The sequence below is a fragment of the Salvelinus sp. IW2-2015 genome, unplaced genomic scaffold (genome assembly GCF_002910315.2).
Source record: "Salvelinus sp. IW2-2015 unplaced genomic scaffold, ASM291031v2 Un_scaffold1454, whole genome shotgun sequence".
NCBI classification, from domain to species: Eukaryota; Metazoa; Chordata; class Actinopteri; order Salmoniformes; family Salmonidae; genus Salvelinus; species Salvelinus sp. IW2-2015.
The window spans coordinates 200,004-227,335 of NW_019942918.1; the positions used below are offsets into that span (position 1 = coordinate 200,004).

The 27,332-nt window shown below is 44.6% G+C and overlaps 1 protein-coding gene and 1 pseudogene across 2 annotated transcripts; one reads left to right on the forward strand and one right to left on the reverse strand.

Annotated features, from left to right (window-relative positions):
• LOC112070902 (NLR family CARD domain-containing protein 3-like) overlaps positions 1-3,287 on the forward strand; it is a 6,784-nt pseudogene extending 3,497 nt beyond the window's left edge.
• Positions 3,288-3,401: 114 nt separating this feature from the next.
• Positions 3,402-27,332, reverse strand: nfat5a (nuclear factor of activated T cells 5a). 2 transcript variants are annotated; one of them, XM_024138354.2, is made up of 13 exons: positions 27,063-27,332; positions 23,951-24,063; positions 23,569-23,697; positions 20,975-21,644; positions 12,668-12,851; positions 12,369-12,559; positions 12,101-12,273; positions 10,646-10,780; positions 10,428-10,480; positions 10,205-10,337; positions 9,908-10,089; positions 7,679-9,710; positions 3,402-7,545 (listed from the first exon to the last, which is right to left on the reverse strand). In XM_024138354.2, the coding sequence occupies exons 3-13, from the start codon at positions 23,624-23,626 to the stop codon at positions 7,124-7,126; spliced, it is 4,233 nt and encodes a 1,410-aa protein (XP_023994122.1). In that variant the 5' UTR covers positions 23,627-23,697; positions 23,951-24,063; positions 27,063-27,332; the 3' UTR covers positions 3,402-7,123. The 2 variants fall into 2 exon arrangements, with proteins under 2 accessions (XP_023994122.1, XP_023994121.1); XM_024138353.1 differs by lacking the exon at positions 23,951-24,063.

A 27,332-nucleotide genomic window follows, 5' to 3' on the forward strand; every position in this document is an offset into this window, starting at 1 on the left:
GTTCTGCTTTTCTGATGTATCAAATACTTATGTCATGCAATAAAATGCAAATTAATTACTTAAAAATCATACAATGTGATTTTCTGGATTTTTAGGTTCCGTCTCTCACAGTTGAAGTGTACCTATGATAAAAATTTCAGACCTCTACATGCTTTGTAAGTAGGAGAACCTGCAAAATCGGCAGTGTGTCAAATACTTGTTCTCCCCACTGTATATATGACTTGGCCATAGGACTCTATAGTCTTCATGTTTCTAAATGACTCTGGGCCTGCATTCACAAAATCTTTTATCACTAAGAATTATTCTCAAATGTTTTTTTTGTATGTGTGAAAATCTTACAATTATCATTATTTTGTCCTAAGTGTAATAATTTACCTGATAGTAAGTTCTGAAATGATGAGCCATGAGACTTAATAAACCTGCAATATGTCAAGAGTATTCAAAAGTAATCTATACAAATTAGGAGTCATCTTTACTGCACTCAGTTGCCATGGAAGAATAAAACAAAGAACGTAATGTGTGTGGCATTGTATTGAGTGTAAAGAATTTAAAAGATTTTCTTTCTCTGCAGCCTGTCAGCCTGTGGAGTCACAGAGGAAGGCTGTGCTTCTCTGGCCTCAGCTCTGAGATCAAACCCCTCTCAGCTGAGAGAGCTGGACCTCAGCAACAATAAACCAGGAGACTCAGGAGTGATGCAGCTCTCTGCTCTACTGGATGATCCACGCTGTAAACTGGCAACGCTAAAGTGAGCAGGGAAACTAATTGTAAACATTTCCGTTTTGAATATTGTCCCCCCCAAAAAAAATTCACTAGATATCATACATTACATAATAAAGATATTTTGCACAAAATACTTTTTATGTAAAAGCCTGTCTTGATATTTTACTATCAGTGTAAAATACATTGTTGATCACTGCCTGCTCATGCCACACACCCACATTAATTAATGAAATATGTATGTGTTTCTACAATGACTCAAGCTGATGGATATCATACCATCTCTTTATATCTGCAGACTATCAGACTGGTCTTACAGAGGAAGGATCTACATCTTTGACTTCAGCTCTGAGGTCAAACCCCTCCCACCTGAGMGAGCTGGACCTCAGCCAGAATACACCAATAGACTCAGGAGTGAAGCTGCTCTCTGCTGTACTAGAGGATCCACGCTGCAAACTGGAGAAATTAAGGTGACTGTTAAGATGACTAGATATAAACCTTTGATCCAGTTTCTCTACAGCAAACATTATTGTTGGTGATTTTTATAGACTGACTTGTGCACTGAATTAAGCATTACAACTGAATACTGTTCTTCACAGTGTATTACATGTGAATAGGAGAATTACATAGTTGATAGTCATTATTAATGTATGTAACCAAGATCATATGAATTGAAATAACCCTAAAGTTCTGAAATACTACATCATTGTAATCATACCGTGTTGATATATCATTAATTCTCTCCACACAGCTTGTTTAACTGTGGAATTGAGGAGGAAGGTTGTGTTGCTTTGGCTTCAGCTCTGAAGTCAAACCMCTCACACCTGAGAGAGCTGGACCTCAGCTGCAATAACCCAGGAGTCTCAGGAGTGAAGCTGCTCTCTGCTGTACTGAAGCATCCACTCTGTCAGCTGGAGATACTGAAGTGAATATTATCAACTAAACATCAATAATGTTCATCTGTTTATTGAAGTGCTATTGCCACCTGTTGAACTTTCACACAAATACAACTGTATAACTATATCAAGCTTTTCTGTATACATCAGCTTGTTATCAATATGAACATAGTCTGATCATGTTGTGAGTCATGCAGTATCTTTTGTACAGCAGATGAATCACTAATCTACATTCATTACCTCACTAAAGATAATACATACATTATCTGAGTCACTGAATATCATGCCTTGTGAGTTTTAAATGAGATACTTACAGTAGTTAAGCAGTTGTAAGTTGTATCTCTAGAAATGTACTGTCGCAACTAAACATGAATCTACTTAATGGTGTTTCACACACAGCCGCCCTTACGAAAAAAGATTGCAGTATAACTGCAGTATGCTGCATCCAAAATACGTTATTTTTTTACTGCAGTGTAACTGCACTGTTACTGCAGTTTCAAAACTACAATMTTTTTTGTAAGGGTCATATCAGGCTGTTATGTATGCATCAGCCTGTTATCAACAGTATGGTTATGAACATTAGTCACAATCAGTCATGCTTTGTGTTCTAAATGAGATGGTTCTGCACATCTCTACGAATGTAAAACATCCTGCTGTTTTGACATAAGCAATGCGTAACAACATGCATCATATTTTCTGCATACTCTGACTATTCTCCACCCATGCTAAACAAATCTCCAACTGCATAGAGTTGTGATAGTGAGGTKCTTCTCTCTTTCTCTGTGCAATCAGAGGAAGGCTTTGCTTCTCTGGCTTCAGCTGTGAAATCAACCCCCTCACGCATGTGGCTGCTGGATCTGAATGGGAATGATCCAGGAGACTCAGGAGTGAAATTGTTCTCAGCTGTACTGAAGGATCCACAATGAACACTGCCCAAACTGATGTAATGAATTAATCAACCACAACAAAAAATCCATTAATTTTTGGGGTTACAATATAACATACTTGGGCTCCAGCTCGCRGAAGCCATCTCCCATTGCTGTAGTGWGAGGCAGTTTGATGTACAAGTACACCCCCCGGACAGGGCGCTAGTCTATTGCAGGGCCTTACCCCCAATTTATCTCCTTAATGCTGAGTGCCAAGCCTCCGATCTCAGGGTGGACACTAACCAGCTGTTTACAAATACATACAATCCTTAATGTATAAAACATTCCATTTTAAGATAAAAGGATTCAAGAACCCTCAACATGACATTTTCCTCCAACAAAATTATGAAATACGATATTTAAGTGTCAATTGGCTCAGTATGTTGGAAAAGGGTCGACTTTTTTGCAGTTAAATCATTTTCAAATCACTCAACCCCCAAAAATGTATTAATAACTAGCCTAGTAGAAAAGGCATGTCAAAGACCATTTATTTTTCTCTCTGCAGTGACTGGCTTGGAAGAACCCCTTCGCTACAACGACCCAGGAGCCTCAGCAGTGATCAAATGAACCTGTTGAAATCGATGGAAATGACATGACTGAAATTCCCCTCTAGTTCAAATATACATTTCTGATGTATCTATTGTAAAACATGTGAAATGTTTAGTATACTTGTGCAGATACTTTGTTAAAATGTAGAACTATTAGGCCTACTTATGTCCCTACATCTTGTATTTTTTTTATTTTATTTTTTTTATATATATATATATATATATATTTTTTTTTTAAATACATCAAGTTCAACTAAGATCACTAAATTGAATACATTTTAATATCCAGCCACCATTGACCCAGAAGAAAACAGTTGAAGCAAATACCTTATTCTTTATTTACTCATCATGTAGCAGCAGAATGAGAAATATAAATCACAAAAATACATTTCATATGTATGACAAAACAGAGGGTAACTTCTGACGCATTGCCTGAATAGATACTAAAGCTCTACAAGCAGTTGATRGGTGAAAAAGAGGTGAAACTCAAACTAATAAACGCAATAGCAGTCTTATCACTTCTCCTTTTGATCTCATGTCAAGCTCTTCACAGCAACAGTAATACTGACAAGCACACACCAACAAGAGCTTTCTGCAACATCTAATCAGAACAATCACCTTCCTTTTCCATCTCACAACTATGAATCTCAACAGTCCTGAAATTAGGATAGAAACAAACATGTATACAGTTTACATGTTCAGCTGCACAGCAGTTCAAGAGTGAAGGTGATCACATTTGTAGTATTGCAACCAGGGATGGATGACATTAAATCACACTGCATTGGTTAAGGTGGTCATGGAACTAAAAGCAGATCACTGACACTAGACTGAAGAATGACAAGTCAGAGTTCATCTAGAGATAGAACATTAGACAAGGGAGATGTGCAGTCTCACAACACAAAGGGAATATGGTAAACATACTACACTGATGGTTTTTCAAGGCACACAGAACTTCACAACTGATCACCCCTATCTCACATTTCAACATGGATATTCATATTCACATGAGATAATGACAACTGATTTGTGGATGGAGACCATGTGTGTGCTATTTTTCCACTTCAAAGTGAACATTTTTAGCTAGTATTTTCAGATGAATGTGATGAATTCAAAAAGTTAACCAATAGATACATTGAAGTGAGTGTGACAGTATGTCTTGGAACGTGAAACCAGACATTAGAACCACAAAATAATGTATTTCCACAMGTCCAATGTACCAAAGGGTCAATATTAGGATACCTCAAATATTTTCTCTAAAAAGAGTAGCATTGGTCCGGTACTAACAGATTTACCACTGAGGTAAAACTACATTCATCACACAGAGAGGAGATACTCGGAGGTTGGCTTCATCTATTTGTATGGCATTACTATGCCACAATATTATGTGCTCTTGAAAATCCCCCATTGAAATAGAATGGAGGCTTGAACATCAGTATTTAGAGATGTGATCATCTATTTTGTTTAGTGCAAACTGACATGTTGGATAGGCGAAACCAATTGTGTTCAAAATAGTATACATKATCTGTGGGAATAAATAACTCATTTCTATGCTGGAACATTGTCCATTTCAAATATTATGGTTAGCTTAGAATGAGTTTACTACTGTTGGCCCGTGTTCTACATGAAGACATCTGGTAGTATACACACACCTAACTGTACACTGGAGTTCGTCCAATGTTTTAACAATTATATACTGTACTGCATACATCAGAAAATCATGTAATCTGACTCATGGGTAAGAACATTTCTAAACGGAGTAGACATTTTATCATTCTGTCCTGAGAAAGTATATGAAAAATGTCAAATGCCTACATGAGCATATAGGGATCTGAGCAACAACTGAAAAGTTCTCATTCCATCTGTTTCTGTCAATATGTCAAACAGACTACTGCTTCTTGGATATGGAATAGCAGTATCACCTTTCATCTAAAGCAGGGTAGAGCAACATGGGTTCAAATGCATATTCATTTGCATGGAAATGACAGAAGAGGCAAAACTGTTGGGAGAGTACCTTACAAATGTAATTTAAAATATTTGTACAAAAACACAATGTTAATATCCATGAAAGCTGCATGATTTAAAATGAGTAAAAAAATAAAAAGTAGGAATGAGTAAACAAGATGTTTTGTCCAGATACACACCCCTCACGCTGCCTGCTCACAGCCATCACTATAGAAACACAAGACTGAACCACAACATAAATATCAGTTCTGTTGATATGAGTATAAAATATTAGTATAAACATCGGATTAGAAGTGTCCATCACATCTGCACATAGCACCATAGATAACATGAGAATGGCTCTCGCCATGGCTGTGTTTAGATAGGCAGCCCAATTGATATTTTTTGACCAAACAGATCACTGAAAAAGATCTGATGTCAAAAGACCAATTAGTGGAAAAAGATCAGAATTGAGTTGCCAGTAAGAGATTTTATGCACATGTTCCAATGCCCATACAGGCATAGCATACCAATAGACTACTTTGGCTGTGGAAGTCCATAGGAAATGGTATGCTAGTGCGGATATTGGAACAGCCTTTGTGTTGCTGTCAGTCCCTAGTGACGTTGCATGGGAGAGGTACTGCGTGTCTATTTCGCACAGCTCTGCCCTGAACACTGGGAGTACTAGTTCAACATCTGTCAGTACATGAACCAGAAACCAACTAAAAACTACWACCACACACAAGGTAAAACACAGTCTGTTAAATTACGCAGATTGTTACAGTACACAGTAAATTGTAGGCTACAGATAGCAATATGCTGTAAATCCTTTAGAAAAATGACACACCCACTCATGTGTACACACAATGTATCGACTTAAATTATAAATGTTTTGTGGGGGTGTAGGCAGAGATATGCAAGCCTACGAACAGGAGCTAGTTACACACAGACATCAAAACGAAGACTGTATACTCACTATGGGAAATCCGACTGAATTGACAGACCGACACTGACTGGATCACTTGATATAAATAGGCTTCAGATGAATTCAACACTAAGACAAAAACATCTTTAGAAAAATCTAAATTATTACCCCAAAAATATGGTGAAAATGTATAAATGCATGGGCAATGTGTTMAAATGTATACCTTGACAAAAAGCATTACAAATGATTATTTAAATGGAAGTTGACAAGTACATGTGCTCTAACACCAGAGCCTCTGGATGGATATAAGGATTGGCTGGTCACACAAGACAGTTTATAAAGTGCTTCATGTTTATAACACCACACAACGCTTCACTTTCCCCAGTAGAAAGCATCCTTCCATTCACAATATACTGGAAATGCTTCCAAATCCAATTCTAAAATCCCCCCACAAACACAAGTTGCAGAACATACGCAAACTAAGCATTACAATGGAGAAAGCCTGTGTGTACTAATACGCAACTAAATGCAGACTATGGGAAGTGCCAAAAGAAGAGATATGTTGGACAGATACACTGACTGCTGTATGATCTGACTGAAGCTGTACACTCACAAGAATACAGCAAGATGCCTTCATCTGGCTGCCCTTCTCTTTCACTCTCTTGCTTTTAAATCTCACAATCTATGCACCATCTGTCTTGCTCTTTTGCTCCAGCTTTCTGTATCCCTCTCCTGCTCTTTCTCCCCCACCCGTTAGGCCATCAACAACATAGTATAGTATGAAATAGAAGAACCACTGCATGTGTGAGACTGATGGATACAGGAGTTACTGTCCTCTGATCCAGCAAGAGGAGTAGTCACTCAACCAATTCATCATAACGGCGTCTGCCCGGCCATCTCTCTGTCTATGAATGCATGTACAGACACTCMTCAAAATATCACCTGGGGGTACACGAGCACATCTGATAAAATCTTTAAAATGTCTTCATTACTTCATGTTCTTAGGGGGTTCATAGCATGGCCAGACATCTCTACCCCCATTCTCCATATCTGTGTTGCTTGGAGGGGTTGTATTGTAAGCAGCAGACACAACCTGGCCCAGTCTGGGGTTCAAAGAGTGGGCAGAAGTCACTAGAACCCCCATCAGTGTATCGGTGGTCCCAGTAAAGATCACTGCTCCTGTAGGCTCTCCAGCAGGTCCTCTATCTTCTCCATGTTCTGGGAGGTGCTCATGGGGGTCTGGAGGTTGGTCTGCATGGGGGTCTGGAGGTTGGTCTGCATGGGGGTTGTTTCTATGGTAGTCTGTATATTGGTCTGCATTGCAGTCTGTATGTTGGTCTGCATTGGGGTCTGTAGGTTGGCCTGCAAGGCATTTTCTAAGCTACTCATGGCGTTTTGTAGACCAGTCTGCATGGGTGTCTGAAGATTAGTCTGCATGGGTGTCTGAAGATTAGTCTGCATGGGTGTGGTGGTCTGGGCCATGTTTGGGTCCATGAGAGGCTGGATGTGGCTGGCCTGCAAAGGGTTGTGGTTCTGGGGCTGGCTCTGGGCAGACATTGTAGAACCAGAGGACGTCATCAGCTGGGAGGAATCTGAGGAGAAAGAGAAGGATGTCACACAAAGACTCTTAAAATGTATCAATGGGGTATTATATATCAAGTAAGTAAATATTCTTCTACTATTGTCCATGCGGAGTACTGATCCTGACAGGTAAAGCAGTCTCACCGTTSTGGAGGCCAAACACAAACAGATTGGGTTGTCCTCCTGGCTGGCCAACGTTCCCGTTCACTCCCATCTGGAACAGCTGCTCTGGGGGTCTCTTACCAGGGGAGGATGTGGTACTTTGCAGTCCCACAACCCCCAGCCCACTCTGCATTACAAAGATAGTTTCCYCTGCTGCAGCCTGGTTTCCTTGTTCCTGTGTGGCCATGCTGCCCTGCAGACTAGAAAGAGAACCCTGTGGCAGGAACAGATCCACCTGCTGGCTGGGAGGGCCACTAACTGAGCTGGAGCCCACCTGCATAGGTTGCTGCCCCTGGAACAGACCCTGCGGAGGGGTATTTCTGGGGGCAGGGGTCCCCCCTACAGAGGAGCTCTGGTCCTGGAATAACATGGGCTCTACTGGGTCTGTCTGGGCCACCTCAACCCTGACCCCCACCATGGTGGGCTGGGAGAACAAGAGGGAAGCAGGGCTGTCCTGGGGGCAAGGGGTGCTGTTGGAGGAGCCATGGGCCTGGGTACTAAAGAGAAGGGCTGGGGGCAGAGCCTGGGGTTTGAGGGAGGCGGTGCAGAGGAGGAGGCCGGTGGGCTGGGGCTGAGGGTGCTGGCTGGGGGGCAGAGTGCTAGTCTGGAACAAGGAGCTCTGCTGAGCCATGGGAAGCTGCTGGGTTTGCTGTAGTTGTGTCTGCTGAAGGGACTGCTGATGGTCCATGGGGGTGCTCTGCTGCTGCTGGGCCTGGAACATTGACATCGTCTGGGGCTCACAGGCTGATGTCTCCATGGAGGACAGGAACGCTAGCTGCTSTTGACTACCCTGGTTAGAGAGAGTGTTGGGAGAAAGGAACAGTGTGGACCCTGTGGCCTGCTGCTCCTGACTGAGGCTACCACTGGTCAGCACAGTCAGAGTGTTCTGCAGCAGGGAAGCCTGGTGCTGGGGGCTGGAGGTCTCTGACAGAGGCCTGGGGGACTGGAAGAGCTGCTGGGGAGGAGAGGAGTGGGAGTGGGGCTCCTGGGGGAAGCTGGAGGTCTGGATGGTGAGMAGCTCCCCAGTCTTCTGGAGGAGAGACACAGGCTGCTGCTGGGGCTGAGCTGAGTGGATCTGGGGCTGGAGGAGCTCAGTCTGGAGCTGCTGTTGTAACTGTTGTTGATGTAGCTGGTGCTGTTGCATGTTGCCTAGTGTTTGGTTTTGTTGTTGTAGGTTGTCCAGTACTTGTTGCTGCTGCTGAAGTTGTTGATGATCATGTAGCTGTATGTTTCCAAGTACCTGCTGCTGCTGAAACTGTTGATGTTGTTGTAGGTTACCCAGTATCTGTTGCTGCAGTTGTTGATCCTGTGGCTGTAATAATAATTGCTGTTGTAGCTGTATGTTGCCAAGGACTTGCTGTTGATGTAACTGCTGCTGCTGTTGATGCATGTTGCCAAGGATCTGCTGTTGTTGCTGTTGTATCTGTAGGTGTTGTGTGGCCAGAGAGCCCTCAGCTCCCCCCAGTCTCAGGCTGTTCATGGTGTCCTGTACGTGTTGCTGCAGKGAGTCAGTGGAGGGTGTGGGGCTGTACAACACTGAGTTGAGCTGCTGTTGAGCCACTGCTGCCTCCATAACCTGTTGTACCAGGTCGCTTCCCCCTGCCTGGAGCTCCCTTACTGCCCTCTCCAGCTGGGCCACCCCGTCCTGGGGGAACAGGGGGAGCTGGGGCTGGGGTGCCATCTGGGACATGCCCACTACCACCACCTCACTGCTGGGGTTGGAGGAATCTTGAGGCAGGCTCTCCTGGGGGTCCCGGAGGAACTGCTGGGGTACCTCTGGGGGGACAGGGGGGAGGGTGGTGTTGTCGCTGGAGACAGGGAAGGAGGTGGTGGGGGCGAGGTCCTGCTTCTGGATGGTGCAGAGGGGCTCCAGGGAGGGGAAGACCGGGGACTGGGGGAAGTCAACCTCCCCAGGCTGGAGAGGCATGGGGCTGGGGAAGGACTCAGTGCTAGGCGGGGTGCTGGAGCTCAGCTCYAGGGTTTGCTGGACCGAGACGAGGGTGTCAGACGATGGCTAAAGGAAGGAGACAAAAAGAGAGGAATTAAATATTTTCTAGAATCTACACACTTCCCTACAATTTGCCCAATGACTCTGGATCCCGATGTCTTCTTTTATTGATACAACTAAAGAGTGACGTCCCAGCCAAACCATCTGATATAAATGTACATACAAGGATCCTGGGATAAACATGGCCGGTATATTTCTCCTACCTTGAAGAGTGCTGTGGATGGSGTATTGCTGGAGACCTCCATAGGGGTGACCTCCTGTCGTTTGACCAGTTCACCAGCAGACTGGGCAGGGTCAGAGGCCAGAGACTTGATCTGGTCCTGGAAGCTGCARGCCTTAGCCAGAGATGACCCCTCTGTCTTCACAGACATGTCCAGGGAGTGCTCTGGTGTGGGACAAAACAAAAAAGCAGGTTGACCAAGTGAGAGAAACACACACCTTGTATACCATAGAGGGAGCCTTAGTGAACCCTTCATCACTCCTTTCTTAGCAGAGCACACCTGAGTCTGGGGTATATGTGAAGGGCTGTACGTCATGTGACCTCCCGGCATTGGTCATGATGTAGACGCCCACAGAGACAGGAGAGGAGACAGACAGGTTGTGGTAGGGAGGAACCTTCACGATCACATGATTCTAGAGGAAACACAACAGCATCATTAGGATTAGGACAAAGTCAGCTCATGATCCGTATGCATCTCTCATGCAATGATATCAATGGGCTACCTGATGGAACAGCTCCATGTCGATCTCTGCCTCAGCCTGCCACGAGTTATCATCTGGAAACAAATCAATGTTTTATCAATATATATATATATATCTTTTTTAAAGCCACTCAATGATGAGACATCACAGACACCACAAACAGAGGTAGAAAGGGATATGAGGAAAGGGAAAAGAGGACAGGAAAGAAAGGAAGAAGACAGGCAGGTTAGTGCTGGTACCTGCTGGGTTCTCCTGGAAGATGACCTTGGTTCCTTTGAGGAAGTTCTTCCCTATGATGAAGAGCTCCTCGCCTCCTCTCACTGAACAGCTGTGGAGACTCTTCTTCAGGATCTCTGGCACCCCCGCTGGCTGRGCTGGGGAAGGACACACACAGCAGAGTATGAATTGTAGCGGTATTAATTAGAGAGAGGTAAAGAAGATTTTGTTCGGGCGCCAGGCAGGTATTAACCATGCCGAAAGGAAAATAGTAGAACAGAGAGAGTACAACTACCAGACCCACACACATCAGCAGAAGAGACTGCCTAGAGTGTAGCCTGTTTCCCGGATAGCCAGCGGAGAGAAAAGAGAATACACACCCTATAGAACCCACATCACAGCACAGTCCTTCCAMAATTCTTGGTAACCCCACCAAGCATACCTCATATAATAATAATGGCAGAGCAATTAAACAGCAACTTCATACAATAAAGAACCCAGTCATCAACAGAGGATTTGCAATAATTTGTATTCTCTTCCCGTGGAGGAGTGCAGAGGGTATGAATGTGGGGGTGGTCATATACACARAGGCCTTAAAAATGTCCACAATCTTCTCGGCCACATGTCCTTAGTACACCCCACCTCAACACAGTTCAAATAATAATACACACTTTAAAGCAATCTCCCTTTTAACTAAAATGTCCACCCAATTAGTTCTGGCAGGGCAATAATAGTCCAGCTCCAATGAACTTCAATGCATTAGGAAAATAGAGTCTGTTGCAGAGTAAAGCACTGGAACATAGCGGGAAGAGAAAGAGAGAAAGGGAACAAGAGAGGTCTTAGCTGTGGTCTCTAGGGTGCAGGGGTACGGTCTGACTGTCCGATGGTGTGTTGGGTTGTAGGTTAAAGCTTCGCAACAATGTTGCTACTAATCCCTTTGATCCATAACCGTCGCGGTCCCAAACGAAAACAACCACGTCGTAGAGCGATCACACGAAAACAACCACGTCGTAGAGCGATCACACGAAAACAACCACGTCGTAGAGCGATCACACGAAAACAACCACGTCGTAGAGCGATCACACCGAGGATTGATTTAAATAGTTTATAACTACATACGCTGAAAACAAACAAAAACTTCTGCAGCAGAGCACACACAATCAAACTGTCGCACCACCCAAGAGCTCCTCCCCAAAGAGCTGAACGAGCTCTTTTATCCCCTCCTTCCTTACTGCTCATGCGCTCTTAAAGTGGCAGCACACGGTGAAGGCTCCGTGCAGGATTTCGCCACAGAATAAGTGCGGTCCACAAAACCCTACTATTGGAGCTACGTGGTGTGCCAGCTTTTGTTCCAGCCCGACATGAACACACTGCATTGAATGAACATCAAACAAACACATATACATCCAAATGTACTTTATACTCTGGATACCCAATAGTTATTTGTGTTTGTATGAATACTGTGGTAGTTGACTCACTGCAGAGGATGGGTGAGGAGGTGGTCTGCAGGGTAAGGACAGACCCATCAGCATGGGGGATGTTGACTCTAAAGGCCAGCCTGGCCCGGGTGCTCTTTTTCTTGGACCCGGCAACCCCAATACGAGCCTCCACGTCCGCGTTACGCAGCTTCAGGATCCCCACACAGTCAACCCTGTCAAGATTCAATGTTACAAAATGTTCAGATGGTGAAACAAACACACAGTAACACACTGATATTTTCATTAACTCAATTAATGAGTCYCTTACGCTAGTGACATGGCGTTGCTGGGCTCCAGAGGGACCTCTATGACAGTGGTTCCCTCRATGTCCACTTCCTTGCAGGCTTTGGTATTGCGGCCTGTCACCCTGCAGGCCTGGTAGAACCCATGAGGCTTCACTCTGCCTGTGTCACTGGCCACAAACACCTGCAGCACCACCGGCTCACTAACACCCTCTAACTGGAGAGAGAAGATGGTGAGTTGAGAGTGCAACACAGCTTAACACACAAATCAACCTAATGACTAATATAGTTTATTTAAAATGGTTGGAAAAAGAAAGCGCCTCACCTTGACCGTGGGAAAGCCCTGTTGGGTGCGGTCTTTGACAGAGCCGCGGCTGCCCTCGGTCAGGTAGCGTGCCCGGTGCTGGGTCTCTGGCTGCAACAGGATCTTCAGTTCCTTGCCCTCACTCTTCTGGGGGTACTGACCTGACAGAAGACATCCCTTCAGCAGACACCCAGCCTCCAGAGAACTGGAGAACACACAACACAAATAAATTMATTAATCCCTAATCTATGGATTTCACATGACTGGGAACATAGATCTGTTGGTCACAGATACCTTAAAAAAAACACAAGTAGGGGCATGGATCCGAAAACATGTCTGTATCTGGTGTGACCACCATTTGTCTCATGAGGCGCGACATCTCCTTCGCATAGAGTTGATCAGGCTGTTGATTGTGGCCTTTGGAATGTTATCCCACTCTTCTAATGGAGCCGTGCATTATCATGCTGAAACATGGTGGAGGTATCTCTGTGCATTCAAATTGCCATTAATAAAATGCAATTGTTTTAGTTGTCCGTAGCTTATGCCTGCCCAAACCATAACCCCACCACGGGGCTCACCCACACRACACCATACACTGTCTGCCATCTGCCCAGTACAGTTGAAACCGTGATTTATCTGTGAAGAGCACACTTCTCCAGCATGCCAGTAGCCACCGAAGGTGAGCATTTGCCCACTGAAGTCGGTTACGAMACCGAACTGCAGTCAGGTCAAGAACCTGGTGAGGACGACGAGCACTCAAATGAGCTTCCCTGAGATGGTTTCTGACAGTTTGTGCAAACCCACAGTTACATCAGCTCTCCGGGTGGCTGGTCTCAGACGATCCCGCAGGTGAAGAAGCCGGATGTGGAGGTCCTGGGCTGGTGTGGTTACATATGGTCTGCGGTTGTGAGGCTGGTTGGAGACACTGACAAATTCTCTAAAATGATGTTGGAGTCCACTTATGGTAGAGAAATTAACATAAAAKTATCTGGCAACAGCTCTGGTGGACATTCCTGCAGTTAGCATACCAATTGCACGCTCCCTTTAAAACTTGAGACATCTGTGTCATTGTGTTGTGACAAAACATAACATTTTAGAGTGGCCTTTTATTCTCCCCAGCACAAGGTGAGTCTGTGTAATGATCATGCTGTTTAATCAGCTTCTTGACACTGTCAGGTGGATGGATTATCTTGGCAAAGGAGAAATGCTCACTAACAGGGGTGTAAACAAAACATTTTTGAGAAACACGCTTTTTGTGCGAATGGAACATTTCTGTGATCAGCTTTCTTTTTTTCTTCACGGGACCAACACTTTACATGTTGGTTGCATTTATATTTTTGTTCAGTCCAAAATATTTTTTATTTTACCTCTTTTTTCTCTCCAATTTCGTGGTATCCAATTGGTAGTTACAGACTTGTCCCATTGCTGAAACTACCGTWCGGACTCGGGAGAGGCGAAGGTCGAGAGCCGCCTGTTCTCCGAAACACAACCCAGCCGAGCTGCACTGCTTCTTGACACAACGCCCGCAAAACCTGGAAGCCAGTCGCACCAATGTGTCGGAGGAAACACTGGCGACCGTGTCAGCATGCATTGTGCCCGGCCCGCCACAGGAGTCGCTAGAGCGCGATGGGACAAGAACATCGCTGACGGCCAACACCTCCCCCAACCCGGACGACACTGGGCCAATTGTGCGCCGCCCCATGGGTCTCCCTGTCGCGCCTGGACTCGAACCAGGATCTCTAGTGGCGCAGCTAGCACTGTGATGCAGTGCCTTAGACCACTGCGCCACCCGGGAGGCCTTTACACTTTAATTCTGTCATGGAAATAAATGTCCATGTCATTTCCGGTTTTATATGGCTTTAGTTTTCCATGTGGACCAATTTAATTGGGGAATTCTGAAAAGCTATCCAAGGATTGTTCCATAAGGTTGTATTTTTAGCGAGTGATAATGGTTCTTGTAGAATAAGTTAAAATGTTCTTCCATATTGTTAGTGTTCTTAACTATGAAGTTGTTAATGCTCTTAGCTTATCYTTTGAAAATAGACACKTAAAAAATATTCTGGGGATGAGCATGCGCATCTTCAATATGTACCCATTGTTCCTCTTTAGTGCATTTAACAATATGTCACAAGTAAAAGCTTTGGGTAGGCAAGTTGATACAATTCCAAGACTGGAACACACCTCCAGGCTAGGTAAGGGCTATTTGACCAAGGAGTGTGATGGAGCGCTGCATCAGATGACCTGGCCTCCACAATCACCCAACCTCAACCCAATTGAGATGAGTTGGACCGCAGATTGAAGGAAAAGCAGTCAACAATTGCTCAGCACATGTGGGAACTCCTTCAAGACTGTTGGAAAAGCATTCCAGGTGAAGCTGGTTGAGAGAATGCCAAGACTGTGCAAAGCTGTCATCAAGGCAAAGGTGGGCTACTTTGCCTTGATGACAGCTTTGTTTAACACTTTTTTTGGTTACTACATGATTCCAAATGTATTTTCATAGTTTTGATGTCTATTATTCTCCAATGTACAAAATAGTAAAAATAAAGAAAAACCATGGAATGAGTAGGTGTATTCAAACTTTTGACTGGTACTATATATCTATATAAACCAGCAAAAAAAAAACGTCCTCTCACTGTCAACTGCGTTTATTTTCAGCAAACTAACATGTGTAAATATTTGTATGAACATAATATATAACAGACAAACTGAACAAGTTCCACAGACATGTGACTAACAGAAATTGAATAATGTGTCCCTGAACAAAGGCGGGGTCAAAATCAAAAGTAACAGTCAATGCAGCTGGTGGCCACTCCAGATACTAAGTACTGCAGGCATCTCCTCCTCATGGACTGCACCAGATTTGCCAGTTCTTGCTGTGAGATGTTACCCCACTCCACCACCAAGGCACCTGCAAGTTCCCGGGCATTTCTGGGGGGAATGGCCCTWRCCCTCACCCTTCGATCCAACAGGTCCCAGAAGTGCTCAATGGGATTGAGATCCGGGCTCTTTGCTGACAATGGCAGAACATTCCTGTCTAGCAGAAAATCACACACAGAACGAGCAGTATGGCTGGTGGCATTGTCAAATCAAATTTTCACATGCGCCGAATACAATAGGTGTAGACCGTACAGTGAAATGCTTACTTACGAGCCCCTAACCGACAATGCAGTAGCAAAAACTGCACTGTCCATTAGTTGAGGTAGTATGTACATGTAGGTAGAGTTAATTCAAGTGACTATGCATAGATGACAACAGAGTGGCAGTGGTGTGGAGAGGGGAGGGACAATGTGAATAGTCTGGGTAGCCATTTGACTAGATGTTCAGGAGTCTTATGGCTTGGGGGTAGACACTGTTTAGAAGCCTCTTGGACCAAGACTTGGCGCTCCGGTACTGCTTGCCGTGTGGAAGCAGAGAGAACAGTCTATGACTAGGGTGGCTGGAGTCKTTGACAATTTTCAGGGCCTTCCWCTGACACCACCTGGTATAGAGGTCCTGGATGGCAGGAAGCTTGGCCCCAGTGATGTACTGGGCCATTAACACTACCCTCTGTAGTGCCTTACGGTCAGAGGCTGAGCAGTTGCCATACCAGGCAGTGATACAACCAGTCAGAATACTCTCGATGGTGCAGCTGTAAAACCTTTTGAGGATCTGAGGACCCATGCCAAATCTTTTCAGTCTCCTGAGGGGGAATAGGTTTTGTCGTGCCCGCTTCATGACTGTCATGGTGTGCTTGGACCATGTTAGTTTGTTGGTGATATGTACACCAAGGAACTTGAAGTTCTCAACCTGCAACACTGCAGCCCTGTTGATGAGAAAGGGGGCATGCTCGGTCCTCTTTTCCCTGTAGTCCACAATCATCTCCTTTGTCTTGACCTCCTCCCTATAGGCTGTCTCGTTGTTGTCGGTGATCAGGCCTACCACTGTTGTGTCATCTGCAAATTGAATGGTGTTGGAGTCGTGCCTGGCCGTGCTGGAGGGTCATGTCAGGATGAGCCTGCAGGAAGGGTACCACATGAGGGAGGATGTCTTCCCTGTAACACACAGCGTTGAGATTGCCTGCAATGACAACAAGCTCAGTCCRATGATGCTGTGACACACCGCACCAGACCATGACGGACCAGCTCCAAATCGATCCCGCCCCAGAGTACAGGCCTTGGTGTAATGCTCATTCCTTCGACGATAAACGCAAATCCGACCATCACCCCTGGTGAGACAAAAACCGCGACTCGTCAGTGAAGAGCACTTTTTGCCAGTCCTGTCTGATCCAGCGACGGTGGGTTTGTGCCCATAGGCGACGTTGTTGCAGTGATGTCTGGTGAGGACCTGCCTTACAACAGGCCTACAAGTCCTGAGTCCATGCTCTCTCATCCTAAAGCAGGCAGTCTGAGCACTGATGGAGGGATTGTGCATTCCTGGTAACTCGGGCAGTTGTGTGTTGCCATTCTGTACCTGTCCCGCAGGTGAGATGTTCGGCTGTACCGATCCTGTGCAGGTGTTGTTACGTGGTCGTCACTACGCGGACGATCAGCTGTCCGTCCTGTCTCCCTGTAGCGCTGTCTTAGGCGTCTCACAGTACGGACATTGCAATTTATTGCCCTGGCCACATCTGCTGTCCTCATGCCTCCTTGCAGCATGCCTAATGCACATTCATGCAGATGAGCAGGGACCCTGGGCATCTTCTTTTGGTGTTTTTCAGTCAGTAGAAAGGCCTCTTTAGTGTCCTAAGTTTTCAGAACTGTGACCATAATTGCCTACCGTCTGTAAGCTGTTAGTATCTTAACGACCGTTCCACAGGTGCATGTTCATTAATATTTATGTTCATTGAACAAGCATGGGAAACAGTGTTTAAACCCTTTACAATGAAGAGCTGTGAAGTTATTTGCATTTTTATGAATTACCTTGAAAGACAGGGTACTGAAAAAGGAACATTTCTTTTTTGCTGAGATATATACAGTGGGGAGAACAAGTATTTGATACACAGCCGATTTTGCAGGTTTTCCACTTACAAAGCATGTAGAGGTCTGTCATTTTTATCATAGGTACACTTTAACTGTGAGAGACGGAATCTAAAACAAAAATCCAGAAAATCACATTGTATGATTTTTAAGTAATTAATTTGCATTTTATTGCATGACATAAGTATTTGATCACCTACCAACCAGTAAGAATTCCGGCTTCACAGACCTGTTAGTTTTTCTTTAAGAAGCCCTCCTGTTCTCCACTCATTACCTGTATTAACTGCACCTGTTTGAACTCGTTACCTGTATAAAAGACACCTGTCCACACACTCAATCAAACAGACTCCAACCTCTCCACAATGGCCAAGACCAGAGAGCTGTGTAAGGACATCAGGATAAATTGTAGACCTGTACAAGGCTGGGATGGGCTACAGGACAATAGCCACAGCAGCTTGGTGAGAAGGCAACAACTGTTGGCACAATTATTAGAAAATGGAAGAAGTTCAAGATGACGGTCAATCACCCTCGGTCTGGGGCTCCATGCAAGATCTCACCTCGTGGGCATCAATGATCATGAGGAATGTGAGGGATCAGCCCAGAACTACACGGCAGGACCTGGTCAATGACCTGAAGAGAGCTGGGACCACAGTCTCAAAGAAAACCATTAGTAACACACTACGCCGTCATGGATTAAAATCCTGCAGCGCACGCAAGGTCCCCCTGCTCAAGCCAGCGCATGTCCAGGCCCGTCTGAAGTTTGCCAATGACCATCTGGATGATCCAGAGGAGGATGGGAGAAGGTCATGTGTCTGATGAGACAAAAATATAGCTTTTTGCTCTAAACTCCACTCGCCGTGTTGGAGGAATAGAAGGATGAGTACAACCCCAAGAACACCATCCAACCGTGAAGCATGGAGGGGAAACATCATTCTTTGGGATGCTTTTCTGCAAAGGGACAGACGACTGCACGATGAAGGGAGGATGGATGGGCCATGTATCCGAGATCTGACGACAGAACAACTCAAATCGCTCTCTGAAAATTCCCTCAGTAAGAGCATTGAAGATGGGTCGTGGCTGGTCTTCCAGCATGACAACGACCCGAAACACACAGCCAGGGCAACTAAGGAGTGGCTCCGTAAGAAGCATCTCAAGGTCCTGGAGTGGCCAGCCAGTCTCCAGACCTGAACCCAATAGAAGAATCTTTGGAGGGAGCCGAAAGTCCGTATTGCCCAGCGACAGCCCCGAAACCTGAAGGATCTGGAGAAGGTCTGTATGGAGGAGTGGGCCAAAATCCCTGCTGCAGTGTGTGCAAACCTGGTCAAGAACTACAGGAAACGTATGATCTCTGTAATTGCAAACTAAGGTTTCTGTACCAAATATTCAGTTCTGCTTTCTGATGTATCAAATACTTATGTCATGCAATAAAATGCAAATTAATTAATTAAAAATCAGTACAATGTGATTTTCTGGATTCCGTTCTCTCTCACAGTTGAGAGTTAACCTATGATAAAAGATTACAGACCTCTACATGCTTTGCTAAGTAGGAAAACCTGCAAAATATGTCAGTGTATCAATACTTGTTCTCCCCACGCTGACAGTGAGGGAAAAAAGTATTTATCCCCTGCTGATTTTGTACGTTGCCCACTGACAAAGAATGATCAGTCTATAATTTTAATGGTAAGGTTTATTTGAACAGTGAGAGACAAGAATATCAACAAAAAAAAATCCAGAAAAACGCATGTCAAAAATGTTACTGAATTGATGTGCATTTTAATGAGGGAAATAAGTAATTTTGAACCCTCTGCAAACATGACTTAGTACTTGTGGCAAAACCCTTGTTGGCAATCACAGAGGTCAGACGTTTCTTGTAGTTGGCCACCAGGTTTGCACACATCTCAGGAGGGATTTTGTCCCATCCTCTTTGCAGAGATCTTCTTCAAGTCATTAAGGTTTCGAGGCTGACGTTTGGCAACTCGAACCATTCAGCTCCCTCCACAGATTTTCTATGGGATTAAGTCTGGAGACTGGCTAGGCCACTCCAGCGGACCTTAATGTGCTCTTCTTGAGCCACTCCTTTGTTGCCTTGCCGTGTGTTTTGGGTCATTGTCATGCTGGAATACCCATCCACGACCCATTTTCAATACCCTGGCTGAGGGAGGAGGTTTTCACCCAAGATTTGACGGTACATGGCCCCGTCCATCGTCCCTTTGATGCCGGTGAAGTTGTCCTGTCCCTTAGCAGAAAAACACCCCCAAAGCATAATGTTTCCAACTCCATGTTGACGGGGGGGGATGGTTTCTTGGGGTCAATAGGCAGCATTTCCCTCCTCCAAACACGGCAAGTTGGGTTGATGCCAAAGAACTCCATTTTGGTCTCATCTGACCACACACGTTCACCCAGTTGTCCTCTGAAATCATTCAGATGTTCATTGGCAAACTTCAGACGGGGCATGTATATGTGCTTTCTGAGCAGGGGACCTTGCGGCGCTGCAGGATTTCAGTCCTTCACGCATAGTGTTTACCAATTGTTTCTTGATGACTATGGTCCCAGCTGCCCTTGAGATCATTGACAAGATCCTCCTGTGTGTTCTGGGCTGATCCTCACCGTTCTCATGATCATTGCAACTCCACGAGGTGAGATCTTGCATGGAGCCCCAGCTGAGGAGATTGACAGTTCTTTTGTGTTTCTTCCATTGCGAATAATCACAGAAACTGTTGTCACCTTCTCACCAAGCTGCTTGGCGATGGTCTTGTAGCCCATTCCAGCCTTGTGTAGGTCTACAATCTTGTCCCTGACATCCTTGGAGAGCTCTTTGGTCTGCCATGGTGGAGAGTTTGGAATCTGATTGATTGATTGCTTCTGTGGACAGGTATCTTTTATACTAGTAAGAAACTGAGATTAGGAGACACTCCCTTAAGAGTGCTCCTAATCTCCGGTTCGTTACCTGTAGAGAAGACACCTGGGAGCCAGAAATCTTTTTGATGAGAAGGGTCAATACTTATTTCCCTCATTAAAATGCAAATCAATTTATAACATTTTTGACATGCATTTTTCTGGATATTTTTGTTGTTATTCTGTCTCTCACTGTTCAAATAAACCCTACCATTAAATTATAGACTGATAATTTCTTTTTGTCATGGGCAAACGTACAAAATCAAGCAGGATCAAATACTTTTTTTTCCTCACTGTATATTACACAGCATTTACATACACACACACACCTTGTTTTCTTGTGTATTGTATTAAACTGAAACATGTTCTTATATTTGTTTGTAAGTATCTATTTTTAATAAACCATGCTTGATTGATATGTATCAAGTCTGGTAAGACTTCTGCCGTTGTATTGGGACTAGCATTCTATTCAACCTACCTGGGCTTGGCCTTGTCTGGGCCCAGCTGAGACAGGACAAAGTGTGGGGCCTTGGCACTGTCTGCATCAAACACGTCCATGCTGTCCTCTGGGGGTGCAGGCTTGGGCCCGGGCCGCTGGCGGGGGGTGCGTTTACGGGATTTGCGGGGGACCTCTGTGTTGTCGTTGTAGGAGCTGGAGCTGATCAGGCTGAAGTTGGAGGCTGAGTCGTCGGCCCAGATGCTGCTGCTGTGTTCTGAGTCTGGCCCTGCTGGCGCAGCCGGGGCTGGATCCTCCTGGCAGGACATATTGCTGTCATCAAATAGGTCCTCTGGAGGGGGGGAGATGCTCAGCACTGGCCTCCGCTTAGAGGGGGTGTTCTGGGGCTGCTGCTGCTGGGCTCCCACCCCCCCTGCTCCTGGCTCTCCTCCTCCTGTTCCAGAGCTGGTCCCACTGCAGCCTCCACTTCCAAGGGTAGACAGAGCTCCCTCTACCCCCTGCATCTCTGATCCCCCTGGGTCTCCGGAACCCTCTCTAGGGGCACTGCTGGGATGGTGGAGGAGGAGGGGGGGCTGGGGCTGTTCCATTGCTGAGGTAGAGGGGGCTGTGCTGGGTCTGGGGCCAGTGGTGCAGGGGTCTCCCATGTCTTGAGAGGAGGATGGAGAAGGGCTGGAAGTGGAGGAGGTGGCATCTGGAGTGTGTAAGATGGCATTGTTAGTACAGATGTCAATACAGGGCAGGCTAGCAGTCCCATTCAAACAGCTTCATTTGGCCATGATTTATCTAGAAATGTCCTTCTTCCCAACTCTAAATTCATTTGAGGATGTTTTGTGTGTGGCTACATTCCCTCACTGTGCATGCCAGAGCTCTCTGGTGTTGGTCAAATTTTCTGAAGTTAAAGTTGAGAATGGTACAAATAGGCCCCATGTTTCCCCCATTGGAATGTGTAATTCCTACTACAACTGACATGCTTCGTTTACAAAAAACTAAAGCAAGCTTCTAAAATTGTTACATACACATTGCCAGAAACAAAAAACAGCTAAATCTGGTCAGTCACACTTTCCTCTTAACAGACAAATTTGCAAACTAAAGATGCGGTGCCAAATTAAATGTAGAGTGAGGCTAGAGCAGTTTGTGCATACAGTATTAGGCCTATACAATGGTCTGAACATGCCAATTGGAGGATTGGGTTTGGACTGAGCGTAGCCATGGCAACATAATAAACAAGGCTCTGACCTATGGAGCAGTGACCTGCAGGCCATTTTATATGCAGCCAACCCCTGCCTCAGAGGGAGGAAACTTCCTGCAATACAAATGAGACAGCCAATGAGCAACAAGAGCTGATCAGTCATGACTCAACTTCCTGRCAATCCGCAAATTAAATCAATGAAATACTGTTGTGAGGATATAACTTTTTAAGTTGTCTCTTCATAGATTTGTAGTGCTTCAGTACAGCTGTGTCAGATATGTTTGGTGTGAAAAGCTAGTRCGATGACAGGTCCCAAGCTAGACTTGGAAAACTGAGCTTGAGGTAGAAAATGCCTGTAACCACAGATCTAGGATCGGATTACCCTAGCCTGGCACATGTATGGCATAACAACGAGAGTCAGAGGAGTTGGCTAAAACACATATAGATCTGGGACAGGCTACCCTACACCCCAATCCTAACAGTAACCAATAAGGGGGTTAAGAATATATCAGAGCCTGTGTATCAGTGGTTAGGGTCAACTTATACCTACTTCTGGTTTACTGTGCACAATGACAGCAGCCACAAGACTACCAAGTTCAGTCTGCTTCCTGTGATAAAAGGAAGTGGTCTACTAGTCTTGGGTATGAGTACTCTGCCATTTTCAAGACCATTTCACGTTCTGTTTTAATACCCCATTCACTGAGGTGACACTACCACATATCATTTTTTTCTGATCTAGGCCTAATACAAGATCTCTTGAGATATTTCTTTATGCTAGTCTACATGACTTGGTGTGTTTGTACGTGTCATCTTATCTTCTTCACAGAAAGGCTATAGCAGACAGGCAGTTCAGATCCAGACAGGCGTGCTAATTCAGAAGTGCTAAAAGGACAAGATAATTGCTTGCTATTTATAACCAGCTGTTTTCACCTCTTCCCACCATCTGAGAATAAAAACTAACAATAGAAACTGACAGTAAATACAGTCTCTAGTGATGGGTTTAATTCAGTTACATTTCCCTATGTAAGAGAGATGAAAACAAAGAACAATCAAATGAATGAAAACAAAACAGTTTATTATATTTTGATTATAGACTCTAGAGCGACAGATTACAGGCAACAGTAGTCTATAGCCTAATATGACTTTAGGAATATATCGACCACGGCCATGCTCATTCACTTTTTTTTTTACTATATTTATTCCCACTCTCTCACAGCTGTCCTGTCTACAGTAACCACGGCCTACATTTGCCCTACAGAGGTGAAGACTCAATATCCCACAACAGAGCACCCACCAYTAGGCACTCAGCAGGAAGGGTGGAGAGTTGTTCCCTAGACACTGATCTAAGGTCAGCCTAATGTTCTGCCTACTAATGATCTAGGTGAGGTTATGAGGAGAGTAATCTGATCCTAGGTGAGGCGCTTACCTGAGGCCAGGGATGCAGAAGGGGGCTGTCCGGCCTCTCCCCCACTCTTCTGGCTCATGGTGGGTGTGTCTGTCTTGGAGGAGGATGGCTGCAGCTGGAGCTCCTTAGGGAGGAGGTCATACACAGACTCTGGTGAGGAAGAGGAGGAYGAGGAGAGAAATCAGGGGGTTTAAAAGTGCACCAAACACCACCACTAAGAGTGAGAGGTCGCCTGGTTGCTAAGAAACATAGCTCATCGACACCCTGACACAGATATATCTGCTGTGGATATGCAGCGTATCCATCCAGCATATGTAGCCTAGCAARCAGTCATCTGATCTGCCTGTAATAAGTCAACCCCAGCAGCATAGTGACCAAACCAAAAGRCTTAGGCTAGTCCTACCTTAACCAAGAATTCTCAACTCCATCATTCCCGATGGAGATGAGTTCCGAGGCGATGAGTTTCGGCAGAGTGTAGCCTACCACCGACTACATTGAATCGGTATCAGTCGATACCTGTAAAAATATCCATAKGTACAAGTTACGCATGAAAGAATGGACATTTTTACAAGTACCGACTGATACCTACTTGATGTGGTTGGAGGTAGACTACACTCCACCAAAACTCATTGCCTCGGCACTAAACTCATTCCCTCCCCCATACCACAGTATTTCTCTCCTTCTAGCTCTCCATACTAGGTGGGGTCTGCTAATTTGCTATGGAAATTAGACATTTGCAAAAGCCCCATAATGTTTGCATGAAGCGAAAGAAATCAACAGAAAGATTGTGATTTGTGCAGATTTTGATAGAGCGATAGGGCAATGTGGGGGGAAAAGCACAGCAATGGGCCTAGATTATAACAATTCTCTTTTATTAGCCTAGGCCTACAAGTCAGCCAAGTCTTGCATACTTCCCCTACTACAATCCGATTACCTCACCACATACTTATGCTGTCGGCTGGCTACACACTGCTCACATTACACTAGCTTTGAAGCTGTGCCAAGCCAACGGTCAGACTCTTTCTTTCCTTTCTCGCAGCTGGCCCTTTGCTTTGATGACACAGAAATGTGTTTATGTTCCAACTGCCAGCCCACAAGCTGGATGCCAAAAATCCACCAGTCTCTAGCAATGCCCAGTCCTCTAACATGCATATTTAACTCATAGGTAATCATGSATGCCAGACTTCACAGCGTCAGCTTGTATGCAATATTTAGACACACGTCTGGTTCTATGAGATTAAAAGACAAAGATCCTACCCACTCTGCAGTCTGCACTCACACTGCAAATACAAGGCCAGACATTAAAATACAATAGGCTGCCTAGGTCATGGATAGCATAGCCTAGATCTAGTCTATCCACGGGCTGATTGCTTTTTGAGCGGATGGTCAGGGACTGGAAGATAATTACAAATCATTYGTAAACTGCAAATTGACCGCAAGAAGCCCAAACAGATATAATACGACAAAAACAATCATTTCAAACCTTGCTTTCATTTGTATCCAATCACGTCTATTATGCGTGAGAATACTTGGGAACAGATTGCTCAATTAAAATCACTTGGAGCTGATTTCCTAGTGTTGTTACGGTCTCATGTCCAACAATGAAAATAAAGATKTATTTATTTATTTTGTGCTCATTAAACTTGGGAGGTCAAATAAAACCACCCCGGGCCAAAGTTAAGTTAAGGAACCCTTATTGGTTAAATTTTATCTACCTAGAGTAAACCACTTGAAGTATTTATAAATTCTCCTTAGCCAATTACTGTCATATAAATAAGGTACACACTCATCACATTCGACAGCAGCACCATATGGCCAGCTCATGTTAGCATGGCAGGGCCTTTAATATACTGCCGTATTAGTGTACAACACACAGGGTCTGGACAGATGTGTCTGAACCATTGTATCAGCAGGTAGGCTAGTCCATATACAGGGCATCTGTAGATTGTGGGGAAAGAGAGAGTTCAGAATTCAGAAGAAGAARAAAAAACATTGCGTTAGGCCTACATCAGAAAACAGAACTCAAAACACACAGTAGCATTTCTTCGCTGCAAGCCTCTAACTAGGCCTAGATGACTAGCCAATAAGGAATAAGACTAGAGGTTCAAAACCACTAGCAGACCTCATGCACCAAGACATCAGTGTGTCTATAATTCTGTTTATCATTATTTTTTTTAAGTTATGCAGAGGAGTTGACACCACTATCAACACATGCCAGTCTTATCTTCCACCTGTAGAAGGTATTTTGACTGGAACCCCCCAGGCTTTGATCACTTCCGGACACAGCTGGACTGGAGGAGGAGTGGGCTGAGCAGTGACAGAGGAAAAATGAAGCCTGTTCATAGCTGTTATCACAGGAGCAGCTTTGCATCCGTCATAACTCAGTCAGCATCCACCACATCAGCTGGCCAAGTAGCCTAATCAAAGATACACAAGATACATCTAGGCTTGGGCATTAGACGTTTCTAAGAAACTGGTTTGTAGGTCAAGCTTCACATTTATCTTACTACCTTAATATTATACCAATAATAAAATGCACTTCACTTTTGTTATTCAGACCGAAAGGGGTTACATTGTTTCAATATGGGGCCTAGATGTTATTCAAACCAATAAAATTAGGTAAGTAGATMATATTGATAATATAGCTATCATGTAAACTATAATTCTGAATAGTCTGATTTCTGAACCTACCTTAAAACTCTTACTTAACTTTTGACAAGGCCTGCCAATTAGCTATTTACTGTAACATATGTGGCCAAACAATTGATTCCCATTCAAAATCCTATTTCCCCTAACCCGCATTTTTCCTTTTGGGGACCTGCGACATTTCCCCTCTTGTCCGAATTTTCTTTGTTTAACTATCCTTGTGAGGACTTCTGGTCCCCACATGGATAGTAAAACCAGAAACACACACAGTTGTAAGCACACAACGAAAAGGGGGCACTTTCACGCATTCCACACCAGGCAGATGACCTGGTTTTAACCTGTTACGCGCCTAAATGYTTGCCAACTGGTCTAGTCTGATTCTCAGTATTTGGTTTACTGGGCCATGGCAATGGAGCCTGGTGGCTAATGTAGCCAACTAGCTAAACCATTGTGACACATTCAACAATACATCGAGGAGAAGTTTGTTACTATACAACTTGAACCTAACCTTAGAAAACGTTTAGATATCACGCCGCCCATAGTCATGGACTGAACCACAACGAGTGCCCCGAGGGAAAACAATAACACAACACGCCTCCTGCTGCTAGCTAACGTTAGATGCTAGTTGGTCCCTATAGTTTGTCCATCATGCACACATTAGCTAACTAGCTATCGCGCATCAGCTCTCTGCATACTTTAGATAGCCAACGAACAGTACTAACGTTAGCTAGATAACGTTATCTAGCTAGCCAACTAGCTAACGTGATCTAGCTAGCCATCTACCCGTTAATTAGTCATAGTCCAAAAACAACTSGAAAACTGTTCAAATGCATCTATGCCACAAGGCATAACATTTATATAATTCTTACCTTTAGAGTAAAGSGATTTGGGGGAATTAAGGTCGAGATCCGAGCTGAGGGATATAAAATCAGAGGGCATCGCAGCGCTTCATCTTCACCTGGATAAGGACGAAGCCAGTCAGCCAACGAACATTAGCGAGCAATAAACCAACAAAATATGACTACAGTACAAACAATAAATATTGCATCTGGGTGAAATAAACTGATAAGAAACAAAAGTGAAATGGACCCAGACAACCGTTAATTAGCGCGAACTATTCTGCTAGCAGCAGCACTGAC